At 36.7% G+C, this 25,820-nt stretch overlaps 3 protein-coding genes across 5 annotated transcripts; 2 read left to right on the forward strand and 1 right to left on the reverse strand.

Annotated features, from left to right (window-relative positions):
• Nucleotides 1,323-14,871, reverse strand: LOC109710311 (histone-lysine N-methyltransferase, H3 lysine-9 specific SUVH4; the record flags this gene model as incomplete). Its single annotated transcript, XM_020232821.1, is given in 18 exon segments — nucleotides 1,323-1,889; nucleotides 2,130-2,348; nucleotides 2,982-3,164; nucleotides 3,283-3,388; nucleotides 3,772-3,934; nucleotides 5,316-5,404; nucleotides 5,686-5,735; nucleotides 6,628-6,726; nucleotides 7,479-7,577; nucleotides 8,370-8,549; nucleotides 9,201-9,310; nucleotides 9,514-9,568; nucleotides 9,703-9,771; nucleotides 10,646-10,699; nucleotides 11,417-11,974; nucleotides 12,232-12,451; nucleotides 14,619-14,628; nucleotides 14,784-14,871. Coding segments are annotated over 18 exon segments (2,466 nt in total), but the record flags the coding sequence as incomplete, so codon positions are not given.
• On the forward strand, nucleotides 15,683-19,262 carry LOC109710636 (uncharacterized protein At1g04910). Of its 3 annotated transcripts, none has more exons than XM_020233357.1 (6): nucleotides 15,683-15,921; nucleotides 15,995-16,095; nucleotides 16,232-16,302; nucleotides 17,133-17,221; nucleotides 17,318-17,539; nucleotides 18,243-19,262. In XM_020233357.1, the coding sequence occupies exons 1-6, from the start codon at nucleotides 15,764-15,766 to the stop codon at nucleotides 18,973-18,975; spliced, it is 1,374 nt and encodes a 457-aa protein (XP_020088946.1). In that variant the 5' UTR covers nucleotides 15,683-15,763; the 3' UTR covers nucleotides 18,976-19,262. The 3 variants fall into 3 exon arrangements, with proteins under 3 accessions (XP_020088946.1, XP_020088947.1, XP_020088948.1); XM_020233358.1 differs by having other exon boundaries at nucleotides 15,683-15,915; nucleotides 15,992-16,095; XM_020233359.1 differs by having other exon boundaries at nucleotides 15,906-15,921; nucleotides 16,227-16,302.
• LOC109710524 (glycine--tRNA ligase, mitochondrial 1-like) lies at nucleotides 20,524-25,375 on the forward strand. The gene is made up of 9 exons (XM_020233182.1): nucleotides 20,524-21,045; nucleotides 21,441-21,823; nucleotides 22,221-22,338; nucleotides 22,730-22,924; nucleotides 23,277-23,501; nucleotides 23,801-23,860; nucleotides 24,023-24,103; nucleotides 24,194-24,599; nucleotides 24,861-25,375. Exons 1-9 carry the CDS (start codon nucleotides 20,539-20,541, stop codon nucleotides 25,088-25,090), a joined length of 2,205 nt encoding a protein of 734 aa, XP_020088771.1. The 5' UTR covers nucleotides 20,524-20,538; the 3' UTR covers nucleotides 25,091-25,375.

Genomic DNA, 25,820 nt, shown 5'->3' on the forward strand with positions numbered 1-25,820 from the left:
TCTATTTGAAATGGCTCAGGTTAGGAATTATTTTTTGATAATATTTGATAGATTAAGACCAAGTTATTTTTTTTTCTCCTTATTTTCGGCTCTCACTTATTATTGCATTTAAAGTGGATCCATGAATCTGGGTCCATTTGCATCTATAGTTAGCTATCTTTTTTCAAATACGGTTTTGTTTGAAATTACGAAAAAAATTGCATAATATACAGCAAAAAAATACAATAAAAAAAATATTATATTTATTTTCGTAAATAATATCGCGTTTCGTATACGGCAATGAATTTGTTATGATATATTTTTTATGATTTCACCAAAGAATACAGAAGTACATCCCAGTGTGCTTTCGAACCAACTCCATCTTATCTATCAGCATTAGATAAGTCACAATAGCAAACAGGCCCCAAGAAGCAAACAAAAAAAAGGTGATTAGAGCCAAGTTTTGGACTGATTTTTCTACAAGATATCAATATCGCCCATACCCAAAGCCCAAGGCGCAAACAGTTTTGGGCCACAACAAAGGCCACACCACACACAGAGGGCTTTTTTCTAAAAAACCCTCCAAAATTTTAAAATTAGAGAAATAACCCTGTCAAAATTTTATTTGAAAAAATAAGCTTCCTTTTGCTACGTAGGCGCCACGTCAAATTTTTGCTATGAATGCGATGAATCATTCACCGTCTTCACATATATATAATGAAGACGGTGAATGATTCACCGCCTTTATAATATATATATAAAGACGGTGAATGATTTACCGTTTAAATTTATCAAAATTTATCTAAGTCATAAAGTTAAATACAGATAAGACGGTGAATGATCATTCACCGTCTTCACATATATATTATGAAAGCGATAAATAATTCATCGTCTTCATTATAGTAGCCTAGTTCTACATATATATATATATATATATATATATATATATATATATATATATATATATATATATAGTGTGTCTGGTATGCTTCTGGAAACACGGAGCGCTCCGCGCTTCCAAGTTGTTTTCGATGTTCGGACTTTCGAATCGACAATCGGCTCCGTTAGACTTGATCTAGAGTATTTGAAGTATCTAGAANAAAGGCGGTGAATTATTCACCATCTTTATAGCAAAAATACAACGTGGCGAAAAAAAAAAATTAGTTTTCCAAATAAAATTTTGATAGAATTATTTTGCCTATTTGAAATTTTTGGAGGTTCATTTTATAAAAAAAGCCCACACAGAAACACACACACACACACACACACACAGAGAGAGAGAGAGAGAGAGAGAGAGAGAGAGAGAGAGAGAGAGTGGTTATGATAAATTCAACAAATGAATACAACAAAATGAATGATAAGCTAACAATCCATTACGAAATCAAATCGTACAACAAAGAGTTGAAGAGTTTTCTATCAGTAATCATCATCATTAAATTATCTATCTAGCCCAGTTTCTCAAAATAGCTTCTCCGCTGAGCAGAATAAAAAATCTATGAGCCAAAATCTACATGCTTGAAACAGGCTACGCCATTGGTTACAGTTTGTATGTAATATACACTGCTTTCCTAATACATTGATAAGATCATCGCGGCTACATACACAATTTTGCACAATTACAAAAAACATTAATGAAGCAGAAATTATGGCCCTGGGCTTGTTACAGATCAGCAAAATATACTCCCAAAAGCAGTTGGTGGTATTTAGCTTAACGGCTTCTTATCCTTCTCCCAAAATTAGCTGAGACTTAATAAAAGTGTGCAAACGAAGAAGAAAAAAACCTCGGCCTTGATCATTTAGTGCAAACGTTTTCTGCAGTCTGTGGCTCCACAATAGCATAGCATTTTTACGATATTTCCATCGGGTCCCACTACACTATCCAAACGGTATCCATAATCATAAGTGAGCTCCTGTAAATTAAAAAAAAAAAGAAAAAGAAAAAAACCCAAAAATAGGGTGTAACTAATCTTAGTATGAAGAAAGAAACAAAGAAACATATACATTAGTCAATAAAAGATGCAGAGATATTTTAAGTGGCTACAGAATGGAACAGCAAGAAAGTAATGTAAATTAAGTTCCTGCACTGCTCCAAAAAAGCCAATAGAAGTCGAACAGCATACTTAAAGGGGAAAATCGGTCAGATGCCTCACCTCCATCGGAGGAATTGTGTCGGCAGCAAACAACATAACTTTGGCCATTTTGAAGTCACGGTGTGAGCTCAGAACACATTGGACAAAGAGATTCGGTTGGCAGCTATGATTGATAAATCTTGCAATGTTCCCAACAGGGCTGGCATCGATGCAGTACTCAGGCACTTCAGCGTTCTTGTCTTCAGGGTTGACTAGAAAAGACCAATCACCAGCCCGCTTCTATCAAAATCAAAGAAAAGATATAGCTGATGAGTTAACAGAAGTCATCTCAAATACCAACTAAGTGTTCACTTACACGACAATAAACAATCCTATTATGCTAAGGGGGCATTTGGATTAGTGAAGTTGTGATCCAGCCGCAAATTACGAGTAGAAACATTAGTTTTGCCATCCATCATGAAGACACCGAGAAGATATGTTAGACAGCCGCTGGCTTAAACTCTCGAAAACAGATTCCATTTGAAATAGTCGAAGTTATCTTTCGTAGAAAGATCCGAAATCAAGCCAACCATTAGATGGTGAATCTTCCCCAGCATTATGCTAGTTGATGGCATGAACAACATTTTTACTCCAACCAAACTTTATTTTCAACTGAACTAAAATTTCTTTAATCCAAACGTCCCCTAAGCACATATAAGTAGAGCACAACTCTTCATTTTTAAAAGTAATAAAACTTCATATCTGTCTAAATATATAAAAATATTAAATAACTTTATGAGAGAGAAGTTAAAAGATACATTCTAAGGCAAGAAAACAGCAAGTCCGAAGAAACTAAGGTCCGTGAAATATAGATCAAGGCACATTAGCAGACAGTCATAAGATTCCGCCGATAGAGCAAAGCATAGCGGGTACCTCTCTTCCATCAACTCCTTTCAGTGTCTCAACACAATCTATCTCAAAAATATAGTTGTTCTCAAGGGCACTATCAGCTTCATCTGACCTCCTAAGTATTCCTGTATACTCGCAAACTGGAGCACCAGGTGGTATAGTATCCCATGACCTGACACCCCAACCTTTCTTCGGAGTCCTAAAAACCTGTCACAATATGTAATTTATAGAAAGAAAGTTAGATATGAAGAAAGTACAAGTAAGACATAGAAATGAAGATAGGAGCAAAAGTATTGTTAGGAACGTGTTGCAAGAAAATTACAACCTCAAGGCGGTATTTTAGTCCTTGCTGAGACGTTCTATTTATGCAGTTGATGCTGCACCCACAATTAGCGCCGCACTCAAAGACCATAGACTTTGCTTCGACCAATCTGAAGAAGGAAGCATGAAAAACCTAAATACAGATAAATAATAATGAACTTAATGATCAAGACAGTGAACAGAAGCCACAAGTTAGATGTCACGAGATAAGAGAGAAGCGCCAGCTAAAACAAAATATTAACTTATCCCAAGACAGAGTGTCACCAAAAATACAGGAGGAAGACTATTTCCATGTAAACAAAATCTCCCAATATTAACCCCATCATTGATTTATTATTAAAAAACAAAGTCCCACCCCAGTCATCCCCATGCGGGGAGAAGTTAGATAAGTGCACTGTATATTAAACAGATAAACCACTACTGTACTAGCACTGACAGCTTGGGCTTAATCAATGTGACAAATCACCAATGTAACAGCTATAATAATCCGCACCTCCCACCATCCTTGGTAAAAACATAAGGGAAGTCAGAACCATTCAGTTTAGCACAATCACAAATTCTTGGGTCAGAGCAATCTCCTTCACAATTACAGCCGGCAACATTTTCTGGCACCTTCATATTACTAGGAATCTGGAGTGAGTTGCAGTAGATAAAACCTACAAATATTAAATGAAGCAACCAAAAGACAATGCATCAACAACTAAGGATACAATAATCAGGCTATAAAGAACACTGCGAACATTGAATATAAGAGAAGAGCTATAAATAAAACTACTAAAACACTAGCAACCGAGTCAATCACAAAAAAAGACAGATGGAGACATCAAAAACAAATGCTTTTCAAGAACTAACACTCTTTAAGATCTTCTTAACTTAGAGAAAGTTCATCTGTTTTCTTTTTATTTGATTTCTTCAAGTTACAATGACATAGTTATTGAGGCCTAGCACAATGCACTAAGATGTTCCTTCTTCATATAAGACAGAACAGAAAGAAATTTGATCTGTTTGTACATAGTTCACGACGAGTTCACCACGCTTAAGCCAATGTCAGCAAATAAGAATGCACTGAAACCACCATTAGACACCATCTCTCATGCTAAATAAAATCTAAGTGAAGATATTCTTGTTAACACCCTATATCCCAAAAGTCTGGCATATTAATAGTTTCTTATACGTAGTTTCTTCTTTTTTTCTCATTATTAGAATTAACAATTACATTCTGCACATGAGATAATAATGCGACATGCATTATTTCAACTAACAACATGACTATGTCTACAATATAACTCTACAGCTCTACCTAGAAGTACTTTACTTAAGCAGAGCTAGCCAATTGCCATTAGGACAAATGTGCTACTCTCTACTTCTAATGCACAATCTGGATAAAACACACTCAGATAATTTCATACCTCTGTACCAGAAAGTACCAACATCATTTTCGAAATCTAAATAAAAAAGACAGTTCAATAAACAATTATCTCACAATTATTCGATCTAACACTGTCAAAAAGATAAGATATTCTATTTCACTCTTCCCTCTTCTAAACGAGTAATCTCAGCAATTCAAAATTATATCCTTCTGACAACTCTTGTTTCACACATAAGGGAACCTAATCCGATCCAACCTGACCCGACACAGCTTCAACCCATACCAACGCAATTTAAGCCCAACCTGAGATTTTGCTCAGTTAAGGTTGAATAAACCACAAACTGAGATACCACAAGTTAGGTTAGGGTTGTGAATTTCTACATGTAGAATAGGGTTTAGGGTTGGCCTTCAACCCGAATAAACACCCTGCATGGCACCAGTGATACATGACTTAGACACTATGGTCTACATATGATCTCTTTTGTACACCACATAAACCATAGTATCAAACATAAGGAGCAAAAAATTAATTAATTAATTAATTAATTAATTAAAAATTCTTATGTTTTCACCTACCTCATGAAGAGTATCAATGGCTTTACATAAAATAATGCAGTATCAAAAATTTATCAAAACTTAAAATACGTTCACAAGTCAAAATAACTTGCCAGAAGGAGCGACAGGTGGTTCATCAACTGTATTAGTAGCAGGAATCGGAAACTTTTCTTGACCCCCACTAATATCATCAGAAACCTTCCTGTCAGTAGAACGACTTGTTTGATCAGAAGCTGATGGCCCAGGGTAAACAAGCAACATCTAAACATAGGTTTATAACCAACATTTTTTTAGCATCAAGACAGAGCAGGCCTCAGACAAGGAAGAGAGAAGAAAAAATATCCATCAGACAAACTAATTTCAATATAGAGGTCCTAAAAGAAAACAACTATAATAGTTCTTCACCCTGATACTTGTGTAGATTAACTTTTGCAATGACAAAGTATACATAATAATATTAGCAGTCGATAATTCACTTCGTACCCACGCAAATCTGAAATGGATTTAGGAACTTCTCCCCGAGTAAATCTGACCTGCAATTGAGCATAAGTAATCATCAATCTACACTCTAGTCTCTATGTTATTATAATTCTTTAGAAATAAATCATGTTTCTGAATGTATCAAGCAGCCGCAAAATGGCCAGTGCATATTGAGGATTTTTGATAAGTCATGTGATGACTAACATAAATAAATAAAGAAAAGCAAATGAAAATGTAAAGAAGCATAACTACTGTAAGATAGTAACAGTCTTAATATAATGTAGAATATTCAAAAACCTTAATAAAGAGAATGTAGATAACTATGAATCAAAATTGATATCACACAAGAATGTGGCATTTCATTAAAGATCAAACCCCTTAATCCATATTTTGGGCCTCCCTTCTAGAAAAGGATGCTCCTCCACTCACGTTTGACTAATATATATGCTAACAGAAAGGTATTCTCCCAAATTTTCTCAAATGTATTATCAATATTAACTACATGTTTTATTCTGTGATAAGGTTGCCTAAAAGAAAAAAATTACAAAATTATATTCAACTGATCTGTATTTTCCAACAACAAATTTCCACCATAGGCAAAGAAGAAAAAGAACTCAAATATATCATTAATAAGATAAGTAAAAGATTTGTCTGCTATATGATACCAAATATGATAAGCGATATTTATATATCACAAGTACATGAAGACTATAGGACAACGATGGAGCTTACAGTACTTCAAAGAAAAGTAATTATCGCCAAGTGAAAACTTATTTAAAACATTTCTAACGTCGACAACCATATCAACCTTGAATAAATCATTTACATAAAAGGTCATGAAATAAAAAACATATATGCAGAAATAATTATTCACATCATTCATAGTGGGGAAAAAATTCCTGGGCAAAGATAACTTGTGGTGGTTAGTGAGAAAAACTACTAAACCTGGGATGTTGTCAAACTGGCTTGCCCCTCTAACCGCTTTAGTTTATACTTGAATACAGTGAATCCACTAACACCTTTATCTGGCCAATATTTGATGACCTATAAATGCAAGAAAGACATAAGACTCGAAAGCAAGCACTAACAATATATATAACAAGAGAAGGTCAATGTACAAAAGTCTCAAGCAAGAAAAATTGAGATAAATCTTCATGTTGCTGTCCAGTTTTCCGGACGATAAAATTGATAAAATTCTAAACTCACTCTCGCTAACAACAGTAGAATCAATAGGAAAAGACAATGACAATAAATATGTCAAACAGTGAACGAATATCCTGATCTTGAAATTCCTTTAGCCATAACTTGACAATTCGTTCACAATTTCTATTTCCATTTCCTATAAAAGGGGTGTCCTTTGTCATGATGCAAGAGCAGATAATTTCCTGGCAAACAAGAACTTATCTCAGACAGAGCAATTGCACCTACAATAACCCGATCAACTAAAAATACTAAAATATAATTATTGTTTAAGATCACATATAGAGCAACCTACGTGCAAGTTACAAGCTTGAATCACATAATTGTGAGTGCTTGACATTCAGAGATTTACTGTCTATTATAGTGCATGTAAGAGGAATATCATCACTTGCAAAAGGAATTACTTGGCTCAAACAATGAATACAAGTCAATGGATGGCTAATGAAGATTTGGCGTTATTACCTAAAAGATAGTAATATTTGAGAAATGTATGATCTCTTGAATACTCAAAATGCCAGTTTATGCTATATCTGCACGATTTTTTATATGGCGTTGAAGGGAAAATAATAAATGATGTGTTGACGACTGAGTACAACCTTATATAGGCCGTCATAAGTATAAACTCTCCCACAATAACTGCTCTTTAAAACGTGTCCACGAACAACCCGCACAGGTGCATCACTGTCCATGTTGTTCTGCAGGGAAAACAAAAACTATCATACTAAATTGACAAAGGTGAAAAAGAAAATTTCATAAGTTACCCATGACATGTTGCAACATTGACTAGAAACAATACAACAAGAAAGCAGCTTAAAAATGGGACCGCATTGCGCTAAACAAACTAAGTAGAAGCTCAAACTGAAGTTCTAGTTTGGTAACATGTCACAAAAACTTTCAGCATCAAATTTTGTAGAACAATAGTATCATGTTTCAGCAAATAAGCAAAAGCTAGAATGTGCATCAATAAGGGAACACTTTGAGAATCTAAAAGAAACATATACTCTCTTGACAAGCATACAAACCCTGCATCTTCTAGCCTCACCTCTAAACAATGTTCTGCTCAAGGTATTTCTGAATTAGAACTGAATCAGCTTTCACACTCCAAATTTTTTTAGGAGTGTGGAAGTTGATCCTACTATAGTTCTATAATACTTTCCTTTGACCTGTCCCAAGCAAGACTAAAAGGACAGTCCTGTTAGGTAACTCGACACCTGAAGTAGAACTGTTGATTAAACAAGGTAGTTAAGGAATTGGATTTCTCTAATTAATATATGTGACTGCTACACATTCTTCATGCCACTTTCCATTCTTCATAGACCTGAAATAACACCAACTTACAACTTACAAACATAAAGCCTAAGGTTCAGTTGTTTAAAAGAGAAAGAAGAAAGTTCTCTGACAAGAAAACTAGGTCACAAGTCGCAACAAAGTATGACAATCTGGGAGATCAATCAAGAACATTGATAAGAACCAATTGCCTGACAAACCTTTAATGCCAAGTTACCGCGCTCCATCTTTTGATCGCCAATCTGTTTCTTATTACCGAGTAAATCATGTCCACCTTGTCCAGTATAAACAATCTCTTCACAATTGTCCAAATCATCTTCATACATTCCCGATAAAACAACACATGTCGCAAGTGGGAATTTATAATCCCTGTACTCCTCCTATAAGATTAAAAACAGAAAGAAATAATTCTCTATTTAAGCACCTACACATGAATAGCATGCCTCCAAAGACAAAAAAAGAAGGAAAAGCACCTTCAAACAAATCAGAAAATAAAAATCCATATAAAGAAACTGCTGTTTTTGTCAACTAAAGCTTTAAACAAATAATAAATGCAAAGCATATATATTGTGAGCATGAAAAAAAAAAAAAGAACGGCATGAAAAAGAGTAATTAAATTTGCAAGTGATGCTAAATAGTCATTTATCCTAAAAGCTCCAGTTATGTCTCAAAGTGGCCAATCTAATTACTACTTAGTTACAATAGATTTGATCATTTGGCTAGTAGGATATATTCCAATTCCTCTTATTAAAGAAGGAACATGATGAAGCATAGTTCAGACCCAAAAGAGCATATTGTAAAAGCTTGCAACTCTTTGCTAAACAAGCAATATTACAATGCAATTTGCATCCTTGAAATCTACTAGCAGCCTGTCATAGTTCAAGCACGACAAAGCAAGCTTTAAACAGAAAACCCATATGGAATGGTGTGAAAAGGTTACTTTCATTTATTCCTGATAAACAAACAAGAAGGAACTCCAGCCAAACAGGAGCTTGCTTTTTAACCAAAATTCAGCAAGTCAATTGCAGTACCTTTTTGCTAAACTCCATACCCATATAATCAATTCCGTTGAGCCAATGGCTATGCAGACCAAGAACCACCATTTCAGCTCGCGAAAAGAATCGATCCCCAACATCAATACCTGACCCCCCAAAAAACAAGAAAAATCTCAAGTGCCGTTTCAACACAAATATCCTAGAATTTGTCGGCCTTCCAGGAAAAAGAATAGTTCAAACGTGTTTAGACAATATGTAAATTGTGACTCCCATTATCTCAAAAAAATAAATACAGCTGGATTGAAAAAGATGTACGACTAACTGGAGCTGGGAAAGAGGTCATACAAACCTGGAAGGTGGCCAACCCTTTTCTCTGGATACAGCACGGTATTGTTCTGGATCATCTGGCAGAAAGGAAACAAAAGGTTTCATTAGATATTAGATGCATAAGCTATTGTAAGTTACCTCTACATGACGAAGATAAAGAGTATTAAAATATATCTTCTGCAAAATGGCAAGAAAATAGTCAAAAACATGCCTTGGAAATTGCTTTAAGATCTGGTCGTTTTGATGGCTTTTTAACCCTTTCCACACGACCGCCATTTTCCTACATTAGTACAAAAAAGAGATCTTAGCAATAAGCAACAACAATAGCAACAATATATCTCAAGAACTCAAAGAGTGTATTGAATACTTAGCATATTAAATATGTAATAATTTGAGGATACATGGCATGAGGTGTGTGGAGGTAAATACCCATCCTAATAAATGATTAAATCCAGACCCACAACAATTAAGCCATAAATGCGATGTATATTGATGTATATTAATTGAATTACGCTGGAAATTTAATGCCCAAAATCGTACTAGAAGTCAATTATTGTTTTCCTCAAAACGTACGCCGGAAATTTCAATCTTAGAATGTCGGAATGGGGGTTAGAGCAAGTTGGTTATGAGTGCAAATGGAACAAGCAAAAAACTAGTAGCAAGACAATAAATAGCACTATTATAGGATCATTATCATAAAGTAGCATATTGGCACAAGATTAAGATTTTTGAACACCAAGCCCTCAAACATTGTACTTTTGTTATTGATCCACATACTGCACAAAATTTTCTCTTAGAGAAAAAGAGAGAATAGGTTCAAGGTTTCCACTATTTACTGGTGGTCTTAGTTCATTTGGCTAATATTAATTTGATATTGAGAAAAAAAATTACAATCATAAGTTCATAACTAGAGAAAAGTGAAGTTTTATTAGCAAAAGAGCAAATTAATTTAGGCAACATTGGTTAAGCACTCTAGAGCTAGTAATCAATCAAACACACCAGATTAACCTTAATTTATCACGGCGCGTACAACATTGGCAAATATGACAAGTGACACAAAAGATTTACTAGTTTCTTTTTTTGATCAAATCTAAATAATGAAGAATAAGATACCAATTAAAATGCATGGCTTTGAGTGGCCATCAAATTCTCACCTTTGCTTTTAAAGCCATCGCCTCCTCCAATTCCTTAGCCCTTCGCTGTTCCTCCTGTGAATAACTAAATACATCAGACAGCAATTCACTTGCCATAAAAATAAATAAGACATACACCATTTAACAGAAGGGATGCTTATGACTAATAGGGATGCTGTAGAGCTAATAATGGAAATACATTTTTCCGGATGCACTAATAGTTGCATTGCTTATCAACCCTATTGATAAACATAGTACAACCTGCTACGATGGCATCGTGATAACTTCTACATGTTCGAACAACAACGTATAGCATCTCTATAAACTTCCTTGCAGAAAATGAGGGTTCTAACCATTAGCCATGAGAGCGAACGCTCAAATAATAGCTTACACATTTGGCATAAATACTTACCAGTTCCTTTGCTAGTTCTCCTGGAAGAATAATTCGCAACTCTATAAAAGCACATACACCTTGTCAAAACTTAATACGACAAAATATCTTTACGATTATCCACAAGTGCTACAAGAGATTTATGGTATCCTACACCAGGATATCAGATAATTCCAGATAAGGCCGAAAAACATAACCAATGAACTGATTGACTTGAACTTGTCAACGGTGCATGCGTTACAAACATATTTCTATATCACTAAATAACCATACCAGATACGTAGTCATTAAATGTAGGCAACACTAAAATCTACTTCCCGACAAAGGGTGCCTCACAAGCATTTGCGAAAGAGAAAAGATTGAACAAACTGTGACGGTGAGATAGTACCGTCGAGCCCAACCTGAACAAAGTGAAGATAGTGACTGTTGAAGGCCCTAAGGGTTTCCTTCACCCTGGTTTTCGCACTCTTCACCACCCCATTACTCGGCTCGCCAGCGCCGCATCCGCTACAACCTCCACTCTCTTCGCCCATTCTTTCAACTCCAGCGACAGCATTCTCGTTACAATGTCCATTCCCTACAACCCTGGTTTCAACTCCAGAATTAGCTATAGCCGTCGGCTCCGAGGCACGTACAGCCACCGCCGTATCCGCATCGTTACCGGCCATCGTCCTTTTCTCATCGGGCAGCTTGTTCACCGCCGTCTCCCGCCTCTTCCGCTTCGTGTACTTTCTGCGCACGCTGCTCCCCTCCTCGAAATCCTCCTTCGCTTTAACTGTGTCGGCGTAGTTCGGCCGCTCCTTCCCAGCGTATCTAAGGCTGCGCCTCCGCCAACGAGGGGACTCCGCCGGCGCGGCATTCTCAGCAGGCGGCGCATTCTCCGGCGACGACACCAACACCACCACCGGCGGCGAGTTCACTACAGCAATCGGATTTCTCGCCTCTGCATCCCCCACCATCTATTCCAAACAAAACAAGAACAAGAAAAATAAACAAATAAATAATATATCCACACAAATATGAATCTAAACACTCCACTAACAAGTAAAGACCATATCTTCCATGTAGAAGAACCGATTGGGGCTAGGGTTCTTGCAATGCGGAGAACTCCGAACTTGCTACGAATCGAACGCTCGTGTGCTAGGGTTCTCGGAATGCGAGGAAGATGGAGCCCAACAACCCTAAGAGGGAGAGAGAGAGAGAGAGGTGTCGTAACCTTATATGGCTCGAGAGCAGAGATGAAGTCGTCGCCGACAAGTGGGGAGCGCCGAGGGATAAGAAGAAGTCGGCGGCGACAAGGGCGCGGTCGCCGATAACGACGAAGACACGGCTCCGACAAATAAGGGGGAGAGAGAAAGAGAGAGAGAGAGAGAGAGAGAGAGAGAGAGAAGCGGGACAGTGGGTGAGGGGAAAATGGAACGGCGCACAGTAGGTTCCTTTGTACAAGGGGGCGATTTAAATGACCTTGTTGATTAATTTAATTACTTTTTTGCCATTGAGTGGGGTAGTGCTACAGTGGTTTCTGGGTTTGAATTTGAGTGCGCCAGGGGCGTGGGGCCGCTATTATATGGAGGAATTTTATAGGAATGTACCTTGCCTTTTTTAGGAATTATAAACAAAAAAAAATGACCGTTTTAGCTTTTTTATTAATGTATTTTAGTGTGCATTATTATGCGGAAATTTAAATAGCGGCACAACCAAGGCTACCTGTGTACTCAGAATTAGGCGTAAATTATATAGTCCGTTCATTCTATTGATTGATGGGATCATTTTATTAGTTACGTAAATAATTAAGCAACTTCACTTCTAAAATAGATGATGTGTATAATTTATGCTCTAAAAAAATATGTGCATTTAGTATTTTTCGGCCCCATTTAGGGTACTAGAGACTTAGGGTGTTTTTGGTTCGAAGTCGGAATCGAAGTCGGAAACGGAATGGAGATAAGCTGGAATTGAAATCGGAATGACTTATTATCATATTTTATTTAGTTCGCCACCTGAATCGGAATCAAAATAAATTATTCCTATTATCGGTGTTTTGTTCAGATAATTATCAGAAACGGAATCAAATTAATATACCAATTTTACCCTTTATAATATATTTTAATTACTTTTAACTATTTTGAATACTCTATTTAAAATATAAATAAGTAACTTACAAAATAATAAATAAAAAGTAAAAAAAAAATTATATTTTATATTATTTAATATGAAAATAAACTATTTATTATTATTTTTATTGTAATAATTACATGATAATTTATAAATTATAAAATTTCATATGACTTTAATAAATAGAAGAGTTAACAAGGACCCAAAAAAAAAAAAGCATGTGACTTTTGATAATTATTAGTGTTTCAGATGATTATTTCTCTTTTCACTCTTTTTTTTCTTTTTTTTTTTAAAGAAAGTCAAATCCATGTGACTTTTGAGAATAAAATAAAATAGATAAGAAAGAGATTTAGAGAGAAAAGTGGCGAGAAATTCTTACGGGATGAAGCTTGGGGAGATACGAGGGCGCGGGCGGAGGGCGGGGAGAGACGAGTGGTGCGGGCGGGAGCGAGGTTTTTTTTTTTTTTTTCAAGTCGTACCGATGAAGGTTATTTTAGTATAAAATAATTAAGTTGAGATTCAATTTTCAATCTGGGGTATGAAGCTGGATTCGTTTCTACCCGGATTAGCCCACTTTTATTCTGGAATGGAAATGGAATCAGAATGAGATTACGGCGTACCAAACATCTAGAATCGGAATGGATCATTCCGATTCCGATTTCGGGATTAATATTTAGCGAACCAAACACGCCCTTAAATCTTACATTTGGTTTGGTACAATTGGATACATCAGCTACAGTTGCAACTACACTATAAGGCAAATAAACTACAATTGAAACTATATTCAAATTAGCTACGGTTTCAATTATGATAGTTAGTGGATAATTGAATCACTCGTTAATTAACAATAATAAATAAATAAATAAATAGCTATATAAATTTGAGATTTCAAGTAGTCTTATATATAAAATAAAATAGCAGAAAACTCTTAACCCAGCTATATTATATTGGGCGGTGATTAGGGCAAAAAGGTTAAAAATATTAAGCGTGCTAGTTCTGGAACAGTTCTAGTATGGATGATTTTACTAGAAAGTGGGGCGGGTTAGTTAAAATTTATAAGACAGTCTTACATTGCTGGATAGTTGTAAGTTTCTAAACCCGGTTCTAACATTTTGAACGGTGGTTAGACTCAAAAGATTAAGAGAGTTGAATGTGCTAGAACTAGAGTAATCTTATGATGAATGACCCGTGGAAAATGGAGCATCACAGTAAATAAATTTTATATATATATATATATATATATATATCCACACAACTATTTATTTATATATAGAGAATTTAAATGATTAATAAAATCATTGGAATATTTTCTGTATAGTAAAAGTAATTTTACCACTCTCAAAAAAAAAAGTGACACAATTAGTAGCATTTATACATAACCAAACAAATTATATATAATAATTACAACTGCCGCATTTTTAGCTACATGCACTTTCAACTATACTGTATTTATTATAATTATTATATCAAATTAAATGACCTTGGGTGTACCTTTTTGAACCTGCAAGTGCCAAAGTAAAAAAAATGTACTGAACACAAATTTTTTAAAAAAGATTCTAATTGACCAAATGATGCTTTCAAATTTTTATTTGGCTAACTAAATTACCAACTTAGTGCCATATTAGATAAAAATGAGAAGGATGGTTAATTATTCACCATCTTTAGAAAACAGCAAATTATTCTCCATTTTGAGATTGTTATCATTGTATATAGATTTTTTTTTTTATTTCGATTATGAGGATTTTTGTGAGATTATTAGAATTATATGTGAATTATTATAGTTTTATTTGATTAGTAGGATTATATGATTATATTGTTAGCATCTTTTGGATAATTAAGATTATATCTTATTTGTTGAAATTTTTATATGAGCGTTAAAATTCTATATCTCAAGAAAACAAAAATGGTAAATAATTCACCATCGTCTAAATTTTATTAAAGACGGCAAATAATTCATTGTCTCTTAATTATTCTTTTGCTTTGAGTTGGTAAAATAAAATTATTCAGCTAAATAAAATTTTGATAGGGTTGTTTAGTAAATTATAATTTGCTTAAGGATTTATTTGAGTAAAAAATCATATGAACATCAGGGACGAAGTAAAAATTAAAATTTAACCTTATTATTTTGGATTAATTTCATATAGCTCCCTGCAAATGTAGCGAATGATAAATATATCTTACAAAGTTCAACTTTTATATGTTGTTATTAGAAGAATACTGATGTTTGCCGTTAGAATCCGTTAGAAAAATTTAGTTAATCATAGGTTAAATACTTAATCATGATTAGTTTTTGATATTTTTACTTCTTATATATATTGTTATGTTTTTTTGAGGGATATATTTGTAATGGCAAAATTGAAAATACAAATAATTTTTTAACGGTTATCTAATGGTAACAAACCAGATGGACATATTTAAAAATATAATCACTTTTATAAGGATAATATATGAAAATTAAACTTTGTAGGTATAGATTTGTTATTTACTATATTTGCAGGTATCTATATGAAATTAACCCTATTATTTTTATCAGATCTCTCTCCTCGATCTTTGTCCCTCTCTCTCTCTCTCTCTCTCCCTCTCTCCCCACACCCCGTACTGCGAATGCTAGCACTACCACTCTGCGGCCGCATGCGATGTTGTCGATCCCATGGCACCGTCGCATGCGACCTCTCGTCCCCTTCTTCCTCCTCCCTCCTCTGATCCTCGCCTCCGCCTTTCTCTTCTTCTCCTCATCCTCCCCCTTCTCCTTCCCCATCATCCCCTTCTCTCCCTATTCCTCCTCCTCCTCCAGGTTCTCTCTCTCTCTTTCTCTCTCCATCATCTTCTTCACCGGATCTACGATCTAATCACCGATTCGCACGCAGGTTCGTGCCGCGGGTGGAGGATCCGCCGATCATCTGGAGCGCGCCTAGGGCGGTGGAGTGGAGACCCTGCGATTGGTGGAGGGACAGCAAAGCATTACCTTGTAAGCAGTAGGAGGAGATTTAGGGATCGGACCTAACTCTAGGGTTAGGGTTTGGGTATTTCTTATTGTTTTATTTTGAATTTTCGTTGAAATTGGTGAATGCGATGTTTTTTTTCTTTTTGTTGACATAGTGTAGCTCCTCCTGGGAAGAGCAATGGATTCATCAGGATCGACTGCTACGGCGGGCTTAATCAGATGAGACGTGATGTGAGTTTGTTGATTTTGGGGGTTAGGGTTTGCACTCTTATGATGCTTTACATTTTATGAAGATCCCCTCAACTATTGGCTCATTTTCAAATATAGACTCCAACAATTTTTATTTCGAAACAGAGTTGATTCCTGTGAGTTGTGTCATATTCATCTATAAAATTAGGGATTATTGAAAATTAGATGGTGATTCTGTTTAATTGTACTGTCGTGGACACTTTTTTCAGCTGATGAATCGGTAGATTTTGCTAAATATTAGCGGCTGATGTCTAATGAAGCCGTTAATATTAATGCTTTCTGAGTCAATTTAGGAGCTCAAACCAAAACCATTAAAAGTTGGGTTTGGGGGGAGGGTGCGCATGCAGAATTGGCCCATAGTCGAGGGATCTCCATACGTTTTTACTTTCTGTTTTTTCAGTAGTAAGTCATAGATCTCTACATAGCTTAATTCCACTTTATAATATTGCGGTTCTGAATGCAATACCTTCCCTTTCAATTTTGTTGCTGCAGTTCCTCGTAGGACTTGTCATTACATATAAGTGAAAACAATCATGTTGCAATTATTTTGAATGCCAAAAACATTGTAACTGATAATTTAACTGTTCCTAACTATTTATGATGATCGAATAAGCTACATAGTTGTTGAGTGCTCAATGTTGATATAAACTTCTAAAGGGCACCAGAGCAGTGACCGCAAGACCATAAAGTATTTACATTGTAAACCACAAGTATTAATTATTGAAGTGGATTCTTCATGGGGTTATATAAGTTTTCCTTTTTCGAATTTATGCATCTTTATTGAAGAGTAATAATTTATGCTTATTATTTAGTTGTGTGATGGAATTGGGATCGCACGCCTGCTGAATGCAACTATGGTGTTGCCGAAATTTGAAGTTGCTGCTTACTGGAATGAATCAAGGTACAATAAGAGGATACTAAGGGGAAAAAAAAAGGGTGTTCTTTGAATTGTGATCAGTATAGATTATTGCTGATTTGAATTACATACATCTATCAGCGACTTTGCAGATGTTTTTGATGTTGATTACTTCATTGAGCGAATGAAAGGCTTTGTAGAAGTTGTGAAAGAGTTACCAGAAGACATTGCATTAAGAGAGCCATTTGGAGTGGATTGTAGCAAGCGGAAAGGTCAGTTTGACTATGTTGAGACGGTGCTGCCTTCTCTCTTGAAACATCGCTATATTTCCATCACCCCAGCTATGAGCCAAAGAAGAGATAGGTACCTGCGTTCCATCACTTCTAATTAGTAAATTTAAATCATTTGGACCATTTGTTGAACCTAATGTTTGTGGCTGTATTCTAGGTGTCTTAACTATTCTGTTTTTGAATCTGTGTTGTTATTTTGATGGATTTGACTCTGTTAACACTTGTTAAAGGCGTAAGAGGGAGAGGGAGAGAGAGAGAGATTGATTACATTGCATGGGAAATATACTAACGGATCACTTCTTTTCCGTGCATAGAAATAGCAGATCATATTTGTATGTACATTTATTTGCTAAAATGAAGGTTTATATTTCAAAATATTGTATTGCTCAATGTAAATAGGCTTCGAATGGGTTGTATTTTGTAGCCAGTTGTTATTTTGAATGCTTAAGCTTCTATTTTTGACTGCTTGGAATTAAGTATGATTGTTTTTTTTGTGGTTGCATACCTCCTTATTAGACTTGCAGTTCTCTACCGGAAGAGCAAGCTTGATTTCTTCATTCTTATTCTACTGCTAGATAGAATTTATTTGTTAATGCCACTTCCTATCATTCACGTGGAATTTCAAGATCCTTTGTGATTTTCTAGATAAGCATCTGGTTTGTGTGGTACTCTTAACTGTACTGATTCTATTCATATGATATTTTATTGGACCAAATACTTGCCAGAAATCAGAGTATGAATAAGTTTTCTTCTCATTTGAACACCTTACTTTGCAGGTATTCTCTGCAAGCAAAAGCTTCCTTTTGCCGAGGCTGCTATGAGGCACTTCGCCTTAGCAAGGTTTTAGAAGCCAAAGCCTCCAACCTTCTCAAAGCCATACCCAACCCCTTCGTATCCCTCCATCTCCGGTTTGAGCCTGACATGGTCGCCTACAGCCAATGCATCTACCCTGCCCTTTCTCCCTCCTCTATAAATGCCATCGAATTAGCTCGTGGGGATCGAAAGCCATTTACGGGCGAAGCTGCTCGTGTGTGGCGGAATCGCGGGAAATGCCCTCTAACTCCCAGTGAAACTGCTTTTGTCCTTCAGGCCCTTGGCTTCCCTACAAGCACGAGCATTTATCTGGCATCCGGGGATGGTATTCTGGAGATCGAAGGGTTCACTTCTATTTATAGAAATGTTTATACAAAGTCGTCTTTGTTAAGCGGCAAGGATTTTGATCGCATGCATGGGAATACTAAAGCCGCGCTTGATTACTATATTTCGATAAATAGTGATGCTTACATAGCTACTTTTTTTGGCAATATGGATAAGATGGTAGTTGCAATGAGAGCTCTTAAAGGGCTCTACAAGACACTGATTTTGAGCAGAAGGGCCTTTGCAAATTTTACTGCAGAGGGTCTGGAGGGGGAAGAGTTGGCGAAGGCTTTGCGGGAGGCGCATAGGGAGGATTTTGTTATGGGGAGGGGTTCGGCTTTGCCTGATTGTTTCTGTGAGTATAAATTGTAACACCTAAGTACTTGTAAATTAAACTTCGATGTTGTGATGTCCGCTAGATTTTATTCGTCGCATATTACTCTGGTGATTACATATAGCATTATTTGAAAATCACCAGTTTATGTGCCAAATTATCTCAGACATTTGATTCTCAATCTGCACTTTGCGAAAGAAAATCAAGATACAAATTACCAACGCGGCTGCAAATTCGTATTTTGATGGTATTTTGTTATCTCTTGGTAAACTTTGTGAGACAATTTGTCAATTGAATTAGTTCACTAAAGATCATCATCTGTCAATGTTGTGCTTTTCAGATCAAATCCTGGAAATTGGGTGTTTATTTTTTTCTCTTTTCTGCTAATTCCACCTTTTTTATTTTATACTTTTTTTTTCTATCTTGTTTGGATTAAGGATTATCAAGTGTTAGATATTTTTCTTCTGTTGTTATTTTCTTCTTTCTTTTCTTGGTTATGCATTGACATTTTCTGCATTGATGGGATGTGCCAAAGAAAACCACTTCATGCACCGCGTCAATCTATTAAAATTGTATATTAGTTGATAAAATTATCAAAATTTAAAAAATTCTACTTAAACTTAAAATTAATAAAAAGAATTTATTATAATATTTAAATATAAATAATATGTATTAATATAGTACAATTAATAATTTTATAATAAAAATAATATATTATAATATATAATATATTATATTTATATAATTTAGTTTTAATTTAATTTATAATTTTAATTAAGTTTGAAATTAAGTATTGGAATAGTACTATTCTTGAATAGCAAATTTTTCGTTATTTCGGAATAATCTGGAATAGTAAGGTTTGATCGGGATAAAATATTTCGATAAAATATCATCCCGTTTGGCGGAATAGCAGGGATAACTTTCGTTATCCTGCTTATCCCCTTAACCAAACGGGGTCGATCAGACAAGTGGTATTAGAGCCAGAGGTCACGGGTTCGATTCCTGCATGCTGCAAAAATGTGCAGGTGCTGGAGGGGGATTGTTAGCTTAAATCGGCCAGCATCCTGGCCTATGGCGGGAGGCCATGTGGGCCGAGTTATGTTCGAAATGGCATGAGGCTCGGTTTGGGCGAGTCATGTTCGAAGTGGCGTGAGACTGGATGGGCTGAGTAACAATCGAGACCTGTGTGCGCTATTTTTATATGCTTTAAAGCATAAATGAATTAGTTTTGTATTTCTAACAGCTCAAACTTTTGAAATTAATGATCAACGTCAACGATCCGACAAGCGTTGGTGCTAATCATTAATCCCAAAAATCTCCGCTCTCTCTTTCAATTTCAATTTATGTATAGGATGGGAATAACCATATCATAAACGTCACACAAAGTCACGCTACGTGACACGTGAACGAAACCCTTCACTCGCGCGCCCATTTATTTCGGACGGTTACAGTTAATGTACTCGACCCATCACTCTCACATCTTATCCGTCCATTTCCACCGATCCAACGGTCTTTATTATTATTGTTCTCCTCATTTTTTTTTTTGACAAATTATCCACGAAGATATTTAATTTTCTCGCTTCGATCATCGCGTTCGCGTGATGCTCCTCCATTCCCTCTTTATCTCCACATCCTCCACCATCTCTAAAACCCTAACCCCATACAAAACACTAACCCTAGCCCTCCTCTTCCCCCGCCGCCTCTCCTCCATGGCTGCCGCCGCCGGAGAGGACGCCCTCCGCCGCGCCCTCGCCGAGAAGCAGGCCGCGGCCGACGCGCAGGCCGAGGCCGTCCGCGCCATCAAGGCGCGCGCCGGTGCGTCCGAGGCGGAGGTGGACGCCGCAGTGGAGGCGCTCAAGGCTCTCAGGGTCGAGGCCGGCGCCACAGCGAAGCGCCTCGCCGCTGCCGCCGCCGCCGCCGGGAGCAACGGCGGCGGCGGCGACTGGGCCGGCAGCCGGGAGGCGTTTCGGCAGGCCGTGGTGAACACCCTGGAGAGGAGGCTCTTCTACATCCCCTCGTTCAAGATCTACCGCGGCGTTGCTGGGCTCTACGATTACGGCCCCCCGGGGTGCGCCGTTAAGTCCAACGTCCTCGCCTTTTGGCGACAGGTATTAAGAAGCTTCTGATTAATTGCCAAGTTAGGTCAATCGGTTAGGAGAAATTTGGGTGTTTCTCATTGAAAAGATCAATCTTTTCCTATCATAAGTGGTGATCATTCACGTTTCCATTTCTAATCTTTTTCTGCGTTTTTCTTTTGAGAAAATTTTCCAATATGTAATGAAAATTAGCAATTTTGAACATTTAGTATCTTCATGTAATGCTACCAATTCACGTGGGCTGTGGCTATAGTTAGTTCCTTGATTCAATTTTTTTTTCTTTTTTTTCATTGAGTTCTTCATACATTAAGTTCTTCAACTATACAATTTTCAATGTTTCTTTCTCTAGTAGTTTAAGAATCAAAAGTCTATTCTAATCGAATTGTTTTTCCTATCAAATTTTGTAGCATTTTGTTTTGGAGGAGAACATGTTGGAGGTGGATTGCCCCTGCGTTACACCAGAGGTAGTCCTTAAAGCATCCGGCCATGTGGATAAGTTCACCGACTTAATGGTTAAGGACGAGAAAACCGGGACGTGCTATCGAGCTGACCATTTGCTCAAAGACTTCTGCAAGGAGAAGCTCGAGAAGGACCCCAAACTGTCCCCTGAACAGGCCGCGGAGCTCAAACACGTTCTCGCTGTGCTGGACGATCTTTCTGCGGACGAATTAGGGGCGAAGATTAAGGAATATGGAATCACCGCACCTGATACTAAGAACCCGCTATCTGAGCCCTACCCATTTAATCTCATGTTTCAGACTTCTATTGGTCCTTCTGGACTGAGCCCTGGGTGAGTTCATTCGCATCCTGTTTGTTATTTAAATGGAAAGCTGGACGGACCTTACCTGAATTACAGGGCATTTCGCAATAGGCACCTGAACTTTTCGAACTTTGATTTTGCTACCTAATGTCTCATTATGTTTGAATTCAAAAAAATTTCAAGTTCTGTAAGAATTTAATGATTTTCATAAGAACTGTCGGGTGATAAAATTCCATTAAAAATGTCAAAAGTGCTGTTAAGTTTTGATTAGAGTTTCTTAAATTAGCCATACTGACAGTAGTAAAATCAAAATTGTAAAGTGCGGGTACTCATTTCAAAATGCACTATAGGAAAGGTCCGTACATTTTTTTTCCTAAACTAATTTGCTAGGATTGTTTCATTAGTGTTGATCTGCTTGTGTTTATAGCTATATGAGGCCAGAAACAGCACAAGGCATTTTTGTTAACTTCAAGGACTTGTACTATTACAATGGCAACAAGCTCCCTTTTGCAGCAGCTCAGATTGGTCAAGCATTTAGAAATGAGGTATCGATTGTTTAATCTTTTTTTATTTCTCTACTATAGGTGTTGAGGATAGCTATGTAATGCCTAGATTTGTTACATGAAACAAATACAATGTAAAAGTAGCATTATATTTTCGATATTTTTGGTGAATTGTAGAATTGTGACAAGCACTATATTGTTATGTCGCACAAAGGTGCCGTATGAACATCCAGTGGCTGGTTAAGTGCGGTATCATATTGTCATTCCATGTGAGAGAATAAAGAGAAATAGAAGAAAAATATGGCTGTCGTGAAATTTTTTTCGTGGAGATTACATAAATAATGCTGAAAATTTTGTTAATGATTTAAAGTTATGTTCCATTTGCACATTATAAAGATATTGCTGGATTGACAGTACTTCTTTCTACGACCAGATCTCGCCTCGTCAAGGTCTTTTAAGAGTGCGTGAATTTACACTGGCAGAAATTGAGCACTTTGTGGATCCTGAGGATAAATCCCACCCGAAATTTGGGGATGTTGCTGACTTGGAATTTTTGATGTTTCCAAGGGAGCTGCAATTGGCAGGGGAATCAGCTAAACCAATGATTCTTCGTGAAGCAGTTTCAAAGGTTGAATTTTCTGGCTGCTCTTCATGTTACTTTTTGTGAAACCTTGGTGGCTGTTTGGCCTGTCTAGAGCTTTTGCGGAACTGCTGTCAAATTAAATTTGTTCGTAGAAGCAATAACAGCTTCCTCGTTTGATTCCTTAGCTTCCCCTGCATCAGGGCCCAAAAGTTATTGTAGCTTTCTGTTACAGCAGAAGCTCCAGGCCTTTTATTTGTCAAATACTTGACTACAGCTTCTCAAATGGAGAAACTATTCTAGTGGCAGGGCCAAGCAAGCACCTAAAAATCAGCTTAACACTTTTTTTTTAAAAAAAATTCTACTGTGGTTTCTAACTTCTCGAGTTTGCTTTTGATAGGGAACTGTGAACAATGAGACTCTTGGCTACTTCATAGGGAGGGTATATCTATTCTTAACTCGTTTAGGGATAGACAAAGACCGCTTGCGGTTCAGGCAGCATCTGCCAAACGAAATGGCTCACTATGCCGCGGATTGTTGGGATGCAGAGATTGAGTGCTCCTATGGGTGGATTGAGTGTGTGGGTATTGCCGATAGATCTGCTTATGATTTACGCGCTCATACTGTAAGTGCCATTCTAAGCATTTAACTAGCTTTGTTTTTTTTTCCTTGTTTCAGTTCTTTATTTGTCCCATGCGGGAAATTCATCTGTTGGTCTTAGTGAGCATTATCAACTATTGAATGTTTTAGTTACTTCTGTTTTTTCTGCAGCAACAATGATTGCATTGTTTCTTCCATGCTATTAGGTTAAGTTAATTTTATCTGTTTAATAAAAATACCTTCCAATTTTGTCTGTTTAATTGAAACAACTTTTAGACTCAAAATGGTACTGAAGTTGCATAAACCAATAATTTTGTTTGACAGGAGAAAAGTGGCGTTCCTCTTGTCGCTTATGAGAAGTTTGCAGAACCTAAAGAGGTTGAGGTAATTTTTTATTTTCCATTTTGTCAGATCCATTGTCTTTTGATCATTATGTTACATGTTGAACTACTAATGTGCTACTTTAAGTTTATGGTTTAACTCATGCTCTTCCTTTTTACGGAAACTATTTGATTGATTCTCACATACCTCTTTCTTAAATTTCAGAAACTTGTTATAGTGCCATCGAAGAAAGAACTTGGTCTTGCATTTAAGGGTAATCAAAAGATGGTAGTTGAAGCATTAGAGGTAAAACTCATGATCATGCCTAGAGAACTATTTTACTGTATGTATTTATTTTTCTTTTATTGCATGCTTTTTACCTGATTCTATAAACAGGCCATGAGTGAAAAGGAAGCCTTAGAGATGAAATCTGCACTCGAGTCTAAAGGGGAGGTTGACTTCCATGTATGTACCCTTGGAAAAGATGTGGTGATAAAACAAAATATGGTGTCGATAAGTATAGAGAAGAAGAAGGAGCATCAAAGGGTTTTTACTCCGTCTGTAATCGAGCCATCTTTTGGAATAGGGAGGATAATTTACTGCCTTTTCGAGCATTCTTTCTACACGAGGCCGAGCAAGTCAGAGGATGAACAGTTGAATGTTTTCCGATTTCCGCCGCTTGTGGCCCCTATCAAATGCACTGTTTTCCCATTGGTTAAAAGTCAAGAGTTTGATGATGTGGCTAAAGTCATCGCGAAGTCGTTGACGGCAGCTGGGATCTCTCATATTATTGATATTACAGGTATGCCTGTAAAAGCTTATTGCCTGAGCTATGACTTCATAAGATAAAATGATCTTAGGAAGCACAATTTAGGTTGTGACTTTTTATACTTTCAAATCGCACGAGTGTATTTCGGTGATAAATACAGATATGAGTCATTTTATGGAGAATATCTGTAAGGCTTCTTGTTTTGCAACTTCTGTTTGCACCTTCTATTTGGATGTAAATCATAGATCTACATGAGCATAGTTGTGGTTACTGCTTTGCTGCGATCGGCTGCAGGTACTTCAATAGGAAAGCGGTATGCAAGGACCGATGAGATTGGCGTTCCGTTTGCAGTCACCGTCGACTCTACCACAAGCGTGACAATCCGCGAGAGGGACAGCAAGGAGCAGATCCGTGTCGAGGTCGACAAGGTGGCTTCCGTCATGAAAGAGGTCGCCGACGGACAAAGCACCTGGGCCGATGTCACGTCGAGATTTCCAGCCCACACGCAGCCCGATAAGGATTAAATCCTTTATCGAAGAGCTAAAATTGATAACCGAGCATTTTCATTCCTACAATTGACAGGTATTCGGCTATTGACATTAAGCTGATTGGTTTCAATGCAACCAGAAAAAAGCTTTTACTTGTGTAGTTTTTGCTTTTGAATGCCAAGAAAGGTTTCAGTACATGAATATCGTCCTTACCGTGTTGTTTTGTTGGTGTGTGTTAAACATTTGTCTTAGTTGAACAAATTGAAAGTTGGTGAAGAGAGTAAGAGCCTGAAATAATTATTACTTAAAAGTTTGTTCTGATGCAACATTTTGAGTTATAAAGAGAGTTGACTTTTGGAGCCTGTTTGTTTGGCCGAAGTTGAAGTTTAGATTAAAGTAGATCTTCCGATGAGTTAGAGATTACGCATAAATAACTTTTCTTCCACTGTTTATCATTATGTCAAAGGGAAATCTGTTTATAAAACTGTTCTAAAGTTCAAAGCTATTAGTAACTTTCAACATAATGTAGGCTTTCGAAAGGCTTAACAACAAATAATCAACCTCAGAATTGGCCCCATCTATCTATTGTATTTATGTCGGAAAAATGTCTCTGATTACCAGTGCATATAATTGAGATATTTTTCTTGGTGAATTAAATTAGTTTTGAATACACGAATATGCGCAATCTAAGTATATTAGCCCCTGCAGTAACTTAGAAGTATCAATTTAACCAAAGGGGAGAGAGTATATCCCATAAACAACATCT

This window comes from Ananas comosus, linkage group 5, assembly GCF_001540865.1.
Source record: "Ananas comosus cultivar F153 linkage group 5, ASM154086v1, whole genome shotgun sequence".
Classification (NCBI taxonomy): domain Eukaryota; kingdom Viridiplantae; phylum Streptophyta; class Magnoliopsida; order Poales; family Bromeliaceae; genus Ananas; species Ananas comosus.

Coding starts and splice junctions, on each gene's coding strand:
- LOC109710636 (XM_020233357.1), top strand. CDS start 15,764: ATGTTGTCGATCCCATGGCACCGTCGCATGCGACCTCTCGTCCCCTTC. Junction 16,303..17,132: donor TTAATCAGATGAGACGTGAT/GTGAGTTTGTTG, acceptor CTTATTATTTAG/TTGTGTGATGGAATTGGGAT. Junction 17,222..17,317: donor GCTTACTGGAATGAATCAAG/GTACAATAAGAG, acceptor TACATCTATCAG/CGACTTTGCAGATGTTTTTG.
- LOC109710524 (XM_020233182.1), top strand. CDS start 20,539: ATGCTCCTCCATTCCCTCTTTATCTCCACATCCTCCACCATCTCTAAA. Junction 22,339..22,729: donor GTCAAGCATTTAGAAATGAG/GTATCGATTGTT, acceptor TTCTACGACCAG/ATCTCGCCTCGTCAAGGTCT. Junction 23,502..23,800: donor ATGATTTACGCGCTCATACT/GTAAGTGCCATT, acceptor TTTGTTTGACAG/GAGAAAAGTGGCGTTCCTCT.